The 14,370-nt window shown below is 40.4% G+C and overlaps 1 protein-coding gene across 1 annotated transcript; it reads left to right on the top strand.

The window, feature by feature from the left end:
• Positions 1-343: 343 nt before the first annotated feature.
• On the top strand, positions 344-2,766 carry LOC139630469 (T-cell surface antigen CD2-like). The gene has a single exon (XM_071493945.1). It carries the CDS (start codon positions 571-573, stop codon positions 1,588-1,590), a length of 1,020 nt encoding a protein of 339 aa, XP_071350046.1. The 5' UTR covers positions 344-570; the 3' UTR covers positions 1,591-2,766.
• Positions 2,767-14,370: the final 11,604 nt, after the last annotated feature.

Raw genomic sequence — 14,370 nt, 5'->3', positions numbered from 1 at the left:
CAACAAGTCTAACATTAACAAACCATCAAGTGAATATCTACTATTTCACAATATACTATAACTTGACTAAACCTCTTTATGATAAATTGCATTCAAAGGTTTTTAAAAATAGAAGTTAAGGGAATTGCATGTAGGTTTTAATGATTTGTTTAGCAATATTCTGACCTTAATTGTTTTGCCATCAGGTCATGGTTGGAATTGTTGCAGTGAACTACGAACATAAGACACATATTTCTAAATATATTTTCCTGTGACTTATTTACAGGGGAGGAAAATGTTAGTTTCCACATGACTGTGAGCTAACTTTGTGTCATCTTCTGAGAACTGAAAGTAGACTCTTGGCTAATAGTTTCCTTCTACTGAGTACCCACTTCTCTTGAAGGGCTTGAACTTTGCTATTTATGTGCCACTTATTTTCTGGTCGGCAAATGTAAGGACTTATCTTGACAGGACTGCATCTCGATCACAGCTTGAATAGATTAGGCTGAGTAGGTAATGAAATGCTTAAGTGATTACTGATACTTTTTTGGCAAAATTCAGAAAGGATACCTTGGTCTCCCCCTGTGTATCATGGCGTGTTTTGCTGCTTTCATCATTTTGTCGGGATTCATCAACCTGCTCTTAGCAGCAAACAAGGACACCTGTGACCTCTCTGCTGCAGTTGGACAGAGTCTGACTCTGCCTTTTGTCTTTGAGGGGCTGGCTAACACGCATGTGCTGAAATGGACTCACAACAACACGCTCATTTTTTACAGACAACAAGGCAAAGTGTCTGTTGGAAAGACAGAGGACATTTCTGCAACCGGGTCTCTTTGGTTGAAGAACCTACAATTCTCAAGTGCAGGGATTTACCAAGCAAATGTGTTGTATCCAAACAACACTTCTGCTAAAACAGGGAGTGTTCGTCTCTGTGTGATGGACAAGGTACCAAAACCTCAACTCATTTATGTCTGTGATTTCAAGTCTAGTGTTGTTAATCTAAATTGCAAAGTAGCCAAACCTCATGGTTTGGTGTTCTCATGGACACTTGATGAAAAGACATTAACAAGCGAAACAAGTCAAACATTGAGCATATCACTGACGCAGCTGAAAGGGGAGAGGAGCTTCACATGTAGTGTGACAAACAAAGTCAGTAAAGAGAAGAGTGACACAGTTCGTCCAACCTGTAAAAATCCAACACCATCCCCACCACCCTCGCTTTGTTTTCCATCCAAAACTGTTGTGGCAGTGGCAGCAGGAGGAGTAAGTTTGATTCTGCTTTTGCTCATCATTATCATCGTTCTATGTTGCTGCCGCAGACAGGACAAAACACAATTGAGACTCAGGAAAAAAGGGGAACTCAGAATGCTTTCTCTAACCAAACGAGAGCCTGACTCCATCAGCCCAGTGTATGAGACTATGCAACCAAGTGAGGACTCTCCGCCCCCGAGCCCCAAGCCTTCACCGAGACCCTGTTACCAGAATGTTTCTGAGCCTGAGGCTCAGATGGAAAACAGGCCTCTACAGCTACCAACAGCTGCTGCTGAGGGACAACAGCCTTCACCTGTGCCAAAGCCGAGGACGAAGGGTCCCCAGACATCAAACATCTGACTGAGCCTCCCTCTCCTGCTATCCCAGAAACTTTCAAAGACTGAGACGAAAACACATTTGTGGCTTGATAACATAACTGAACCAAAATGAAGTCTGCAGTTTAATCTACATAATGTTTATCACTGTAAGTTTAATAGTTTGGTTCATACAGTGTATTGACAATGGAACTTTCTGTGTCTGAATCAATGGGCTACATTACGTCCTGGAAGGCAGAACGTGAGGCAGCAAAATCTTTATTTTCTTAGCACCTGGAAATATGATGTCATGGCTCATCTATGTTGAAGTTTTGTTTTGAATGTTTCAAAGTTAGCCTTTACTGTGGGGTTGTGGGTTGGTAGGGATATAAAGATGGTGTTGTTTGATCCCTGGTACACGTTATGATACAATCAAATGTATAGTTCAACTGTATAGTTCAATTTTGAATGAACGTTAGTAATGATCTTATCTGTTTTATGATTAATTCTATAACTGCAGAGCTGATCTGTTCCCATGTTACAAATCAAACAATTTAATCTCTAGACTGAAAAAAAGGAGGTTTTGGTGTAAAATAGTAGATTAAAGGATAAAGCCAGTGATGTTCAGTATTTTTCTTAAATCCAACAAATCCAAAAACCAACAAAGCATTTATATATACATATTCATATACACATACATATTCTGCCATATTCTGTCTTACTTTCCGCTGCCATAATGGCATAAGCTGTATGTGGCACTAAGCATCAGCCTCATTGGTTCCAACTGAAGATGTAAATCTTTAAAAATGGGTCACAGACATAAACTTTAATACTTTAAAAGGATAAATAATCTACTGAAACAGCAGAACGCTGTAGTTTTAAGCAAATGTTTCTCAAACAAGAGGATACTGTGTGGGATTATTTGCATCAATGCAGGCCAGTGAATGAACTTAAAATAAACTGCAGTGGCTGCATTCATGGAAATGAATGAATGAAACGTCACAGAGTGCAACAGTCAGGCTCATTTATGTGTTTATAACAGGACTCCTGCTGTGAGACTAACTCCAGACTAACACAAGTGATATTTGTTTGCAGTTTCAATTCTTTTTTTTAAAACTTTTGGCCTTTTTGTGGAATTTGACAAAAGAAAAGTGTGACCTATCCTTTAACTTTTTGTACATATTGATCATTATGGCATGATAACTACAGTATCACAGCAAAGACAAAAACTGGGCTCTGTGTAATATAATCACACTGTATGTTTATGTATATGATTTTGAATAAATAAAGCTGTCAAGAATGATCTTTATATCTCCTGTTTGTATGGAAAACTACATTAAGCAGCTTATCTGTGTCAAACACCACCCTTTGTTCCAGCTTCTTACATGTCAGCATTCTTGCACTTATTAAAATTTGCTTGCTTGCAAGAAGTTATTAAAGGGGAAAAAAATCAATAGAGGAATGGATTAGCTAAGGCAAATATCTATTATCTCCAATGGGCAAATGGTAATCCACACATGAAAGTGTTTGCTGTCTCGCCTAATGCTGTGTGACAGCCACATAATGGAATCCCCCTGAGCGTCATCGCCTAAAACTTACAAGCCAATGTCATCTTTTGTCAGGCCCTGCTCCACTCCTGCTCTCTTTACATGGCTGAAATTTCAGTCCAGCCGGCAGGGATTTGTCAGTAAAGCTGGTATCTGCTCCTGGAACAATGTCATTTGTCTTTCTTGAGAAACACTGAGACTTGGCTGGCAACACGCGACGTCACTTCCCCTCGCCAGCTAAAAACGTACAGGATATACATAGACAGACAGAGCAACACATGCACAGACATAGGCATGCTGAATTCTCTCACACAGTTCACATGCACACAAGAAGGGAGTGTATTTCACAATACAGCTTAATGAAACACATCACGTATGTCTTTGCCAGACCTGCCCTGGAAATGGAAGGGAAATACTTCTGAAATGTGTTTAATCAGTGGCTCTTGGAGTCTAGAGGATATACCCTTTTGATCTTGGAGTGTGTGTGTCCAGGAAAAGGGTCAATTACCCATGGAAAGTATTTATACTCATGTCAGATCATTCTTATTACAGTTCTGTAGTTGTCACGGGCTGCCAAGTCTGGGGAAAGCACAAACCAAATCAGAAAATCAGAGTTCAGCCAGCGCAGTGGCCTTTTTCATCAGATTTGTCTGAAAATACAGAGATGATTATGACCCATTAGCATTCTTGAGCTAACATAGCACTCTTTGACCTCAGTCCTGAAACTTAAAGCATACAAAGCAGTGAGTAAACTGAAGCCACAATCTCCCAATGAATTCCCAATTTATTGAAAAAGCAACACGGCCAATTACTCTTGAAAAGCAAATGGAGACTATGACTTTGAATACCATGTTGTTTAAAGTAAACGCCTTTAAAAGTTAGTGTGGAAAATGAGTAGAAATTTTAGGTTGTGCTCTTGCTACTTGTAGGACTGTATTAAAATGGTGTTAAGACCCTTTTCACATGTCTCATGAAGCATCGTGTTTATTTTCTCTCCTCCCTCTCTACACCTCACGGTTTTTCACACACTTTTTTTCACACAGCACAGGCAATTTGTGGACTGGCTCGGCACAGTCTGTGGCTGTGAGCAACACACCAAATCAATTTCACAAATTTGCTGAGGAATCAGGCTGCACTGATTTTTAATGGAGGCAGAATACTTTCCAGACCTCAGCAACTTTAGCACCTCACAGACGCTGGGTGTCTGGGGCCACAACATCTGACTGACGCTAATGTGATTTGTTAAAAGATTGTGTCTGTCAAAGGAAACTTGAATACTCACCTGACAGCAAATTCAGCCATGCTAACCCCTTGACTGGGGTTTGTGAATGAAGTCCTTGCTACGTCCGTAGCAGCAACTAGCTAGTTGCTTTACCTGATATAGGCCTGCTGTTTAGAATGAGTGGGAAATATCTGACTGACATGATTGACTGACATTATATTGTGTTATTTCTGTGAAATGTAACTTAAAAGCTTCCAATTTTATCATTATTATTATGAATTGGCATTTTAATCAAGGGTCACATCAGGTTAGCCAAATGGCTAATATATTTGCTAGTTAATGTCAGGTTTGTCAGTTAGTTCTGTTAGCTACTCACCTGGCAGTTACTGGGTGTAAACATTTAGTAACAGCTAATCTATACATAAGAACTAGTTTTTGTAACTAGTGAGTGTATACAACTAGAGCTACAAAGTCTATGTTAAATTTGAACTGATAACGAGCTGGTGCACTGCCTCCCGAGATAGCAGAGACTGATTAAGTGATATCAGTATCCTTTTGATTCTGTTATCCTCAAGAATATGCTCAAACCGCATTGCAAGTTGGTACAAAGATCAGAGCTTTAGTGGATAGTTCATGTGAAAATAAAAGTGCTAGGAAAAGAAAGACTGAGGATAGCTGTACCTTAGAAGGGATTTCCCATGCAGTGTCTTCAGCAGCAGGGCAGACGCCGGGACCTTCATGCACAGGCTGAAAATCCTCCATGTATGATAACATATCCTGTCCTGGGAAACTTTGTCATGTCCGGTTCTGTCTCATGGTTACTCGAGGATAGCTTTTTGAATCTGTGTTTATAAAAAGATTTCTTTTTACCGGATTTGCCTAGCAGAGCAGTTCCTCAGTTTGTTCCCTGCATTGTTGCCAAATACTCCATCCTTGTCTCCTTTAATATGGTGGAAGAAACTCCTGCAGAAAGCTGATTCCATGACAACCCGTGACCAATAGACATCCTAGATGTCTCAACAATGTCTAACAATTTCATAATTTTGTTCACGGATAACTCAATGTTGCAACATCACATGCTTTCAACAGAATGTTGGAAGAAAACAGAGGGTGTTTGATGGATTTTTGGATTCACTGTCCTGCTCTCTTCTTTCAAGGGACAAATTCACAGTTACCACCTTAGATTCAACTTTGAGGCCTAATGAGAAATTTCTGGTTGAGTCTCAAATTTGGCATCTGCAGAAGTTAGGAATGCAAGTATGAAATCACGTTGATACCCTATCATGTGTCCAGGAAATGAGACACAGAGGTCAAACTGGATGAAGAGATGGACAGAATCAATGTTCAGACCATATCAGCAGCGAGTAGAACAAATATTCGCATAATTTCATTCTAATGCCTCAGCAGCTGCTTTGAGCCAAAGGGCCTGGCGTGTGAAAAGAGAAAAGGCTGGGAAAACAACAGCCCTTTGTCGGACTCAGACTTAGACAGGAGACAGGATTCCTTCATTGCCATACAAAGCCAATGAAGGAATGTGATAGCACCAATGTCTTCGGACATGATGCAGATCATTGCTGCTCTCAGCAGATATTTTAAAAATAGTTCAGTACAACAAAGAACCACTGTAATATGGTGTGAATTCACTGGTAATAATACTTATAATATGTTAATAATAATAATAATAATAATAGGAAATATAAATATAAATATAATAGGATTCTGTATAGATCCACTGGGAATAATGAGTAATGCACTTTTTTATGCCATTTCTCCATGAAGTAGCTTCAACCAACCAAAGTGCTAGTGTGGCAACACAGACTTGTTCCCTCACTGGCTTCCCACCTGCCAATGTATTATGGAAGACACAGCCAAGCTGGAGGGCTCTCCACCATCCATTTACTCTGGGAGTAAAATAATAACGTTTTTTGTTTTTTTTTTTAGGAAAAAAAAAAGTTTTCAGTCTATACTAAAACTATAAATAATTCAGTGTTTGAGATAACAAGCAGCTAAACCCAAGAGCTGCTGCAACATGATAGGGCTGTCACTTTTCCAAAAAGTAGTTTGAAGGAATTCTAATGAATTCAGAAGCATTATGGATGCATCACGCCGTAACGCTTCTGACATGGGTTTTGTGGGTGAATGTAGCAAAAAGCAGGCAGTCAGACAAGCTTGTACAATTTACTTTGCTCCTCTCGTTTTTGGTACATGTGCTGGGTGGGAAGGCAGCAGTCGAGTCAGTCTGACAGGTAGATGCTTTTGCCATCTACAGCGAAGAACCCAAATATTTCCAAACAATGGCAACTTGATATCTGAATCATTTGGTTTCAAAAAAGGCAAAAATAAACAGGTTTCCGCCTAGGTAGAAATCTTATGCACAGTGCCAGGTAAAAAAGTGAAGAAATCCCCATAGAGATTTGCGCCTATCTAAATTCTGTTTGTGCTATTTTCCCATTCATTCCAAAGTGCATAATGTAGTAATTGACATCCCCTTAAACTCTAAAAACTCTAACTTCTCTAATTATATTCATCTTGTTTTTTTAGAACATGCACCAACTGGAAACTGTCTGCTGCCATTAAGAATCTGTTGTTTTATCCTTCTGTACAAGTTTAAGATGGGCTTATGCAACTGGTTTGGTAGAGTTCAGGCTGTTCCCAGGTTCCCACAGTCAGTCAGTGCAGGACTGGTTGAGTAAACAAATTTAAGATCAACTTATCATCCTTTATTTTACAATCAAGCTTATGTATTGGATAACAGAATCACATCAGTTTTTAAAGACAAAGTCTGTACTTTTAAATGCTTATTTACCGCTTCACTTAGTGTGATTGTGTTTTAGATCACATGAGAGATGTCTGCAGTGGTTAAAGGATACTTTACAGGATGGTTAATCTTGTGTTGTGTGTTTGTTATCCCTCACCAAGTGCATCTCACAGCTTGTCTCCATCTTGGGGCATTGCTACGAATTCCAGGTGAAGCTCCCATACAGGGGATGAGTCTAAACAAACATTCCAGCAGAATCAGCTGTAGACAAAAGAAAGGCGGTAAACTCCAGTCCACGAACTCTGTAAAGCAGGCCTATCATTTCCACCACAACCACAGCTCTGTAATAAAAATGCTTGTATCAGCCAAATTACCCATCCACGGTCTTGCACCTGATATAAATCAGATGGAGGAAAAATTCCACCTCCAGCTCTAATAAGCATCTTGTGTGCAGAGACTCAATGTTCATACGGAGATCAAACATATCTGTAACATTCTTGGAGATATAGTGTGTGTGTGTGTGTGTGTGTGTGTGTGTGTGTGTGTGTGTGTATGTGTCTGCCAACACAAAATTACAACCTGACAAAAAACAAAAGAAGAAGAAGAAGAAAAAAAAATCAACATCCTGCTGCTTGTGAGGTACATTTTGCTCAATAAGACTTTTTGCTTTGACATGTAGGGCAAGAACATTTAAGATGATTGTCCCAGATAGCTAAAATACCTTTTGAGGAACACCAAGAAGAGATAATTTGGATAGTCTGAAGCCTTTGTCTTGGTCTACGGGTCTATCTCATCTCAGAGAAAACGATCCCTTAAGCTTTATTGTGTGTGTGGCTTCATGCAGGGATAACAGCATGTCAGTGAAGGGCCATGCAACAATAGGTCAAGATGAGAGAGGTGTAAAGATGCGACAGAGGGGCTAACAACACAAGGTTTTGCTTTGGCTATGCCGTGTCTATCTAACAAAGCATCAACACAACACTCCAGTGGTCTCTCTGTGTGGCCTTGGTTTCTTCAAACATCTTTGAAAGGTACTCTGCTTTCTGCAGTGGCCTCGTAGTGGAAAATTGCCTTGAAAAGTACTTTATCACCAAACTAGATAAGAGCTTTGGGAAAAATGTGTGTTTGCAAGTTATTTATTGCTGCCATGGAGACAAACTGGTCAACTGAATCCTCAGGAAAAAAGTAAATGCACAAATTAAAGTTGAGCAAGGCCAACAATAGACATTTACTGCAATACCTCTAAAACGGGAAGTAGAATGAACTGCTGTTGCATGAGACACATGCCATTGTTAATCTTTTGTATTCAGTAATAACAGGAATAACGGCAATAATATACTTTATCACAATAAGGGATCGTTGGAAAGAAACAGCACAAATCTCACTTACAAATCAATATGCAAGGGTTAATACTGACACTTGACTGTCTAATTAGAATACATCTAATCATGTGTCTAACAAGTCTTCTGGGCCAATTAATCAGAGTCGGATCTTCAAGTCCTTATGGCAACTGACAGACAGTCTGGTCAAAGTGGCCACTGACGCTGCCAATAAATGTGTCACAAGCAGCTGGGTAGTGTACGTCGTTGAGCTGCTGTACCATATGGGGCGCTAACGCGGAATCAGAAATCCTACTGCCAGTGTGGCATGTGAAAAACGCGTGATTTTTTATTTATCTATTTATTTTACATGGCACATTATATTTCATTCAACACTGGACAATCCATATGCAAAATAGGAACAGCGGGTGGAAGGCATAAGGCTTAAGAATTTGAGGCTCTCTTGAAAACAATGCAGGGATGCGTCAATACAGAAACTAGCCACATGTCTGTCAGCTTCCTTCTGAAACAACAGTAAAGAATCCATGCTGATTACACTGGACGTATCAGAGCAGCCACCAGTTTGATTTATTCCTTATTTACAGAGAAAAGAATTTCTTCTTTTTCTTAAAGGAAAGACTCCATACCTCTCCCATTTAGCAGGGAACGTTAGCTTTTTAGGGCATCAGTGGTATTCATCTCAATGTGCAGTCCTTACACTCAGGAACAGCCAGACGCTTCGTACAGCAGTTGATTCTGGGCCTTGATCCATGTTCTACATTTCATTTTATTTAATCTAAGACAAATCTTTACACATCCAGACATGAATTTAATCAGTTGTCGAACACATTCCTAGTTGAAATTATGGGTTTGGAAGCTTCATTTTTCTTGTGTCTGTCTTAACAGGAAACTTGGAGCAATTTAAGTGTTGCTTTTTTCCCCCATTTGTCTCAAACTGTTTCAAACACATAAATCCAACCATCACTCAATTATGTATCTAATTATCCTCTGCAGTGTCATGGAGGGGGCGGGGGAAACCTATACGAGCACACTTTAGGTCAGAGGAGGGGCACACATTGGACAGGTTGCCAATCCATTACATTGGTAACACATGCTGCACATAGACATAAAGGATTTGCACTCACTCATATGGGAGCCTCGAAATCTGCTCTCCTGCATTTCTCTGGACTGGGTGAGGAAATCCACACAGTCAGTGAGCACATGCAAAATCTATGTAAAGGTGTAACGATAACACACACTGGGCAATCTGAATCTCTGTTCCCCGATTATCCCTCAGGTGCATAGATCTCTTCCCAGTCTCACATATCTTATTTACATAGCTCAGCGTTACAGGCCCTGAGTGGCTGGCTAAAAAATGTACTATCAAATGAATATAAGTACATTTGAATGTAAGTCTACCATCAAGATGGCAAATAGGCTAGATAGCTCTGGTAGAGAATATAATGTGATAAAAGCTTGTCATTGACCATTGTACTGGGCTACTGAAGTGGCTTTGTGTCTGAGTAGCAGACTGAGATGAGTGCCCCTCTTGCTAACACGCTAATAGCCTAGTTGTGTGAGTGAGTAAGAGAGAGAGAGAGAGAGAGAGAGAGATTGTGGGTTGTGGGCACGGTCGACTGAGTGAGGCACACGCAGAATCAAACAAATAGACTCATACACATAGTCTGTAGCCCAGACAGGAAGACATGCTCAACACAAGGCAGCAGCACTTAGACCGGCTCTTAATTAAAGCAGGTAGACAGAGGGGTGGAGATGTTTTGGGGAGGGGGGACATTGTTGGGGTTTTAGGGCCTTTTGAAGGATGAATAGCTGGACGATAGAGGGTCTTTCTTGTGGGTTAAATATGATCACAGCCTCTTGCTAAGAAACGGTACTTAATAATCACAAGAGAGGTTATGTTCAATGAGTCCTGGTGATAGGGTGTGCAAGCAAATGCTTAAGTGTCTAGGAATTTCCCATTTTTCTCTTGTCCAGAGATTGTATCTTCCCTTGACAGAGGAGGGATAGTCTGCATGTCTCTTGGGTACAAGAAACCAGAACCTATTATTTAGTCAAGCACAGAGGAAAAAGTGGCTTATGAGCGCAGAGGACCTTCAGAGAAGTGATTGATGTGAGTTAACCCTGTCAAATGTGGGGTTATGGATCAGTGCAAAATGGGACATAAATCACTTCCAAATGCTCTTACCTACCACTGTTAGATCAGCCTGATGCACTCTTTGCTCTCTCTGCCAATCACAAAATCCCTTCTCTTTACCACAAACTGGGTTTACACATTTGATGACACAATATAGAAATAACCATAAAGCATTGATACAATTAATTTTATAGGCTTTTTATATGGCAAATGAACAAATATAGATGAAGTTAGTTTGCCAAAATGACAGTCACAGAAAAAGTGATGTTACATCTCTTTGAGGTCAGCTAGACCCCAGAGAGGTGTTAGACGTCTTATAAATAAACTGATGATACACTCCAATGAGAGAATCTGAGTGGACTCATTTTGGCTTTAGGAGGGTTAAGTATTATCTTTCAGCTGTAAAAGACAGCCCGGGGTCTCCAGGCCCCTGACAAAGCGTTACAGTTAAGGTTTTTTCAAGAGGTGACTTCTCTGTCTCTGGCTGCATCTGCATCCCCTAAATCTAATCCTCTTCAGCAGGAAAACAATTGAGTATGGAAAAATGGACATAATCTATTCTGAGATACCTTGACAAGAATTCCCTCAGGACCACTAACGTCTTTTTCATAAGCTTTGCAAATTTTTCCACTGAACACATACAACATGTAACTTCTTTTTCACACACAATATGAAACCCTGAAAATGCTGAAACCACAAGAAAGAAGATGTGGGGGATGTGGTGTGTTTTTTTTTTTTTTTTTTTTTTTTTTTTGGAGGATTTCAGTTGCTTGTATGGTCTGTTGTCTGTGTCATCACATGACAGGGTGTGTGTGAGTGACTGGGTTCTACTGTATATAGCTCACAGGCCTCTTGTTATTGTGAAATGCAGGAGAACAAAGGCAACATTCTGTTAAGAGGTTTAATATACCCAGGTGACGTGAGCCACAACAGTGTGTAAAAATCTCCAGAAAGCTCATTTGATTGGAGTGTTAAGCTGTTAAAAATAATAAGCCCCCCTCCCACCCCCCACCCCTCCTGTTATCGAGAGTCCTGCTAGTTTCACACACAAAATACCGGCCACAGCTTGCAGCTATAGTCGTGTCTGGCCTTTGCCTCATTCATTCTAACTACACTGACATGGGGCAACATTTTCCAGGCTGCTTAACAGCCTTAAGTTTTACAGTGGGAAAGTATTTTCTGCAATGAAAACACTGCCACTGGTCATAATGTGTGTATTTCCTAAATGACTGTCAGCAGACTTTTATGACTGTTTTCACTTTGAGGTCCAAAGCTGTAGCTTTGGTTGTGTAACAAATAGAGGACTTTAAGCTCAACAATGGCAACAAAATCTGACTCATCCAACAATACCTTGCTGTATTGCATTGAGTCTTCACAAAGATCCTTGAGCAGTTGTGAAAATCCTCCTGAGTGCGTTCTGTTCTCTGCTCCCCTTAATGTGTGATTCACACCAGAGTCTCACGTTCACGGATCAAACAATGCAAGTCCATTTTTCACCACACAACATGTGCATGTGGGCTATTGGCACATACTTGCGGACCCCAGGGGTCCAACACCAACCCCTCACCCCCTTCATACCTCCTCCAGTTGGACTGTGCCCGTCTCTGACAGCATACCACCCGGCCATGTGCAGTGAAAAGGTGGTCAGCTTTGGACCAAGGCAGGCTGCAGTCCCCCACACATCGCATGCAGCTGTTACAAAATGGACACTCTAGACATGTAACACAATACCTAAAAATGACCTCATTCAGTCTCAGCCAGTTAAAGTCAAAGCTGACACTGTTTCCTTCAAAAGCTCTGGCAGCCAGGCTGACAGTTCGGTCTATAATGCCTGTGAGGCAAAGTGCCAACAGCTTCTACCCTCAAAACTACTGATAGCCCAGTTGGCAGTGGAGATAACTGTGTAATCGTGTGTGGTTTTCATGGATTTTGAAGCAGACATGATGCATCAAAAGATGAAACTGATACTGTTCTAGCCCAACCGTTCCACTATAGGATATAATGTGTGTGTGAGTTAGGGGTGGGAAGGAGTTATGTGAGCATGTGTGAGGTATACAAGGATTTGAGCTTGCTCAAACAACCGCCTCCTACTGCAGCAACCTCCAGTGTGAAAATCATTTCAAGGACAGCTGAGCTAGGAACCTGGACGTTTGTGTCCACTGCTGTTTATACAGTAGTCTGTTTCCTACGCAAAACATGGTGATGCAATGATCAGCTTGCAGCACATATTGAGAAAAACAAAGCCTTACAAGTACCACAGAGGATGTGCATACGCCTATATGACACACAGTGTACAATTTAGACAATATAGAAGACGTTTGTGGGAATTACTGATGAAAAAACCTTGAACAAGTCTCTCTAAACAATATCATGAAGTAAACAGGGGTTTTCTAATGTTTTACCACCATCTACTGGTCAGAGACTAAAGTATTTTACAATTAACGTGTTTCCTCACAGTTCCGTTCCACTGAAATTAAGTGTAAATGCTAAATTGCAAAGCATAAAAAATCACTTTTAATGCATTTCAACAAGAAATCTGATATTTTTGTTTCACATCTTCTTCATGCAAACCATTGCTGTTATTGATAAAACTCACCCTGTAAGACTTTTCACAGAGGAGATTTGAAGGAATCACAGCAGGAGAAGCACAGGTGAAAAGAATAAAATGAACAACGGCTCAACTCCATTAGCTGTGCTGCTTTCAGGGTCCTGGCTTTGTGTCTGCTGGTTCACTATCATGACTCACATGGGACACATGAAGCCGCCATTAATGTTATAAGTAACACCTGCGTTTTTCTGCCTGCTAAGGAAAAGATCACACTCTGAGGACAGACACCACAAACAGTGCACATGAAAATCAGTGCCAGTAAACAGACAAACAGATGCTGTTCTGAATACAACCAGTAAGAGATGGATATATGTTTGCTGTTTCTTTCAGCTATTCTTCATAGTAATTTACAAAGAAGATCTTCCAGATTTTGGAGGCAGGCTGTAAAACTATCTCTGGCTTTAATTGTGCTGATGATTTTCAATGGTGAGCTGGTGCTGCTACGTCTTATCACCACCCTTTAGATGCAGCTTCGTGCTGACAGTCACTACACTCTGTCCAAAGGCTCCAGTTCACAGCCAGCGAGGAAGATGTTGAATGTCCTCAGAATAATCTGTTACTATTTCAATCTCTACCTTTGCATGTCATCTTCCCCTCTATAATCTTCATGTAACAATTTGACAGCATTGTATTATATTTTAACATTGTCTTTGGGCATTTCACTATTTCTTACAGTTTGTCTTTTTTATTTTTATTTTGTATTGTCTATTTGTTTTACATTTTGAATAATACTGTTTTATTCAAGGGTATTATTGGTTGAACATGTCAGCGTATAACCACACATTTACACACATCCTGCTGGTGCTTGATACTGTAGCAGCCTAACTTTCCCACAGTGATCATTACAGATCCCTAATGCAACACGACACCCTGCCTGCCTAACCTCGCCGACCCTTACCTTAGACCCTAACTCACGTAATGCACCATGTCATCAAGACCCAAGGACATATTTATTCATCAAGGCTTGCCAGTAGTAGTTGAACAGTAGCTGTAGAGTCTTGTTTTATCCACTAGGGGTCCCTGTTTGCTCATTTTAGGACATAATGTTTCTCTGGGTCACTAGGTGGACCCTGCTAGCTTTTTAGTGCTTAATTTAGCAGAAATGTGATTGTAATTTAAGTGTGTGTGTTATGACGCATAATAAATGTTAATCAGTTAACCTTTTATACATGTATCTTAGAGGCAGATGTTAAGGCAATATTATAGCAATAGTTGAA

This window comes from Trachinotus anak, unplaced genomic scaffold (genome assembly GCF_046630095.1).
Source record: "Trachinotus anak isolate AG129_WGS33_773 ecotype Australia unplaced genomic scaffold, CSIRO_AGI_Tana_v1 ptg000002l, whole genome shotgun sequence".
Classification (NCBI taxonomy): Eukaryota; Metazoa; Chordata; class Actinopteri; order Carangiformes; family Carangidae; genus Trachinotus; species Trachinotus anak.
Note: the sequence above shows the minus strand (reverse complement) of the source record. Positions and strands in the feature narration are given on the sequence as shown.

What these genes read in the sequence shown, in the direction of transcription:
- LOC139630469 (XM_071493945.1), top strand. Translation starts at nt 571, where the DNA reads ATGGCGTGTTTTGCTGCTTTCATCATTTTGTCGGGATTCATCAACCTG.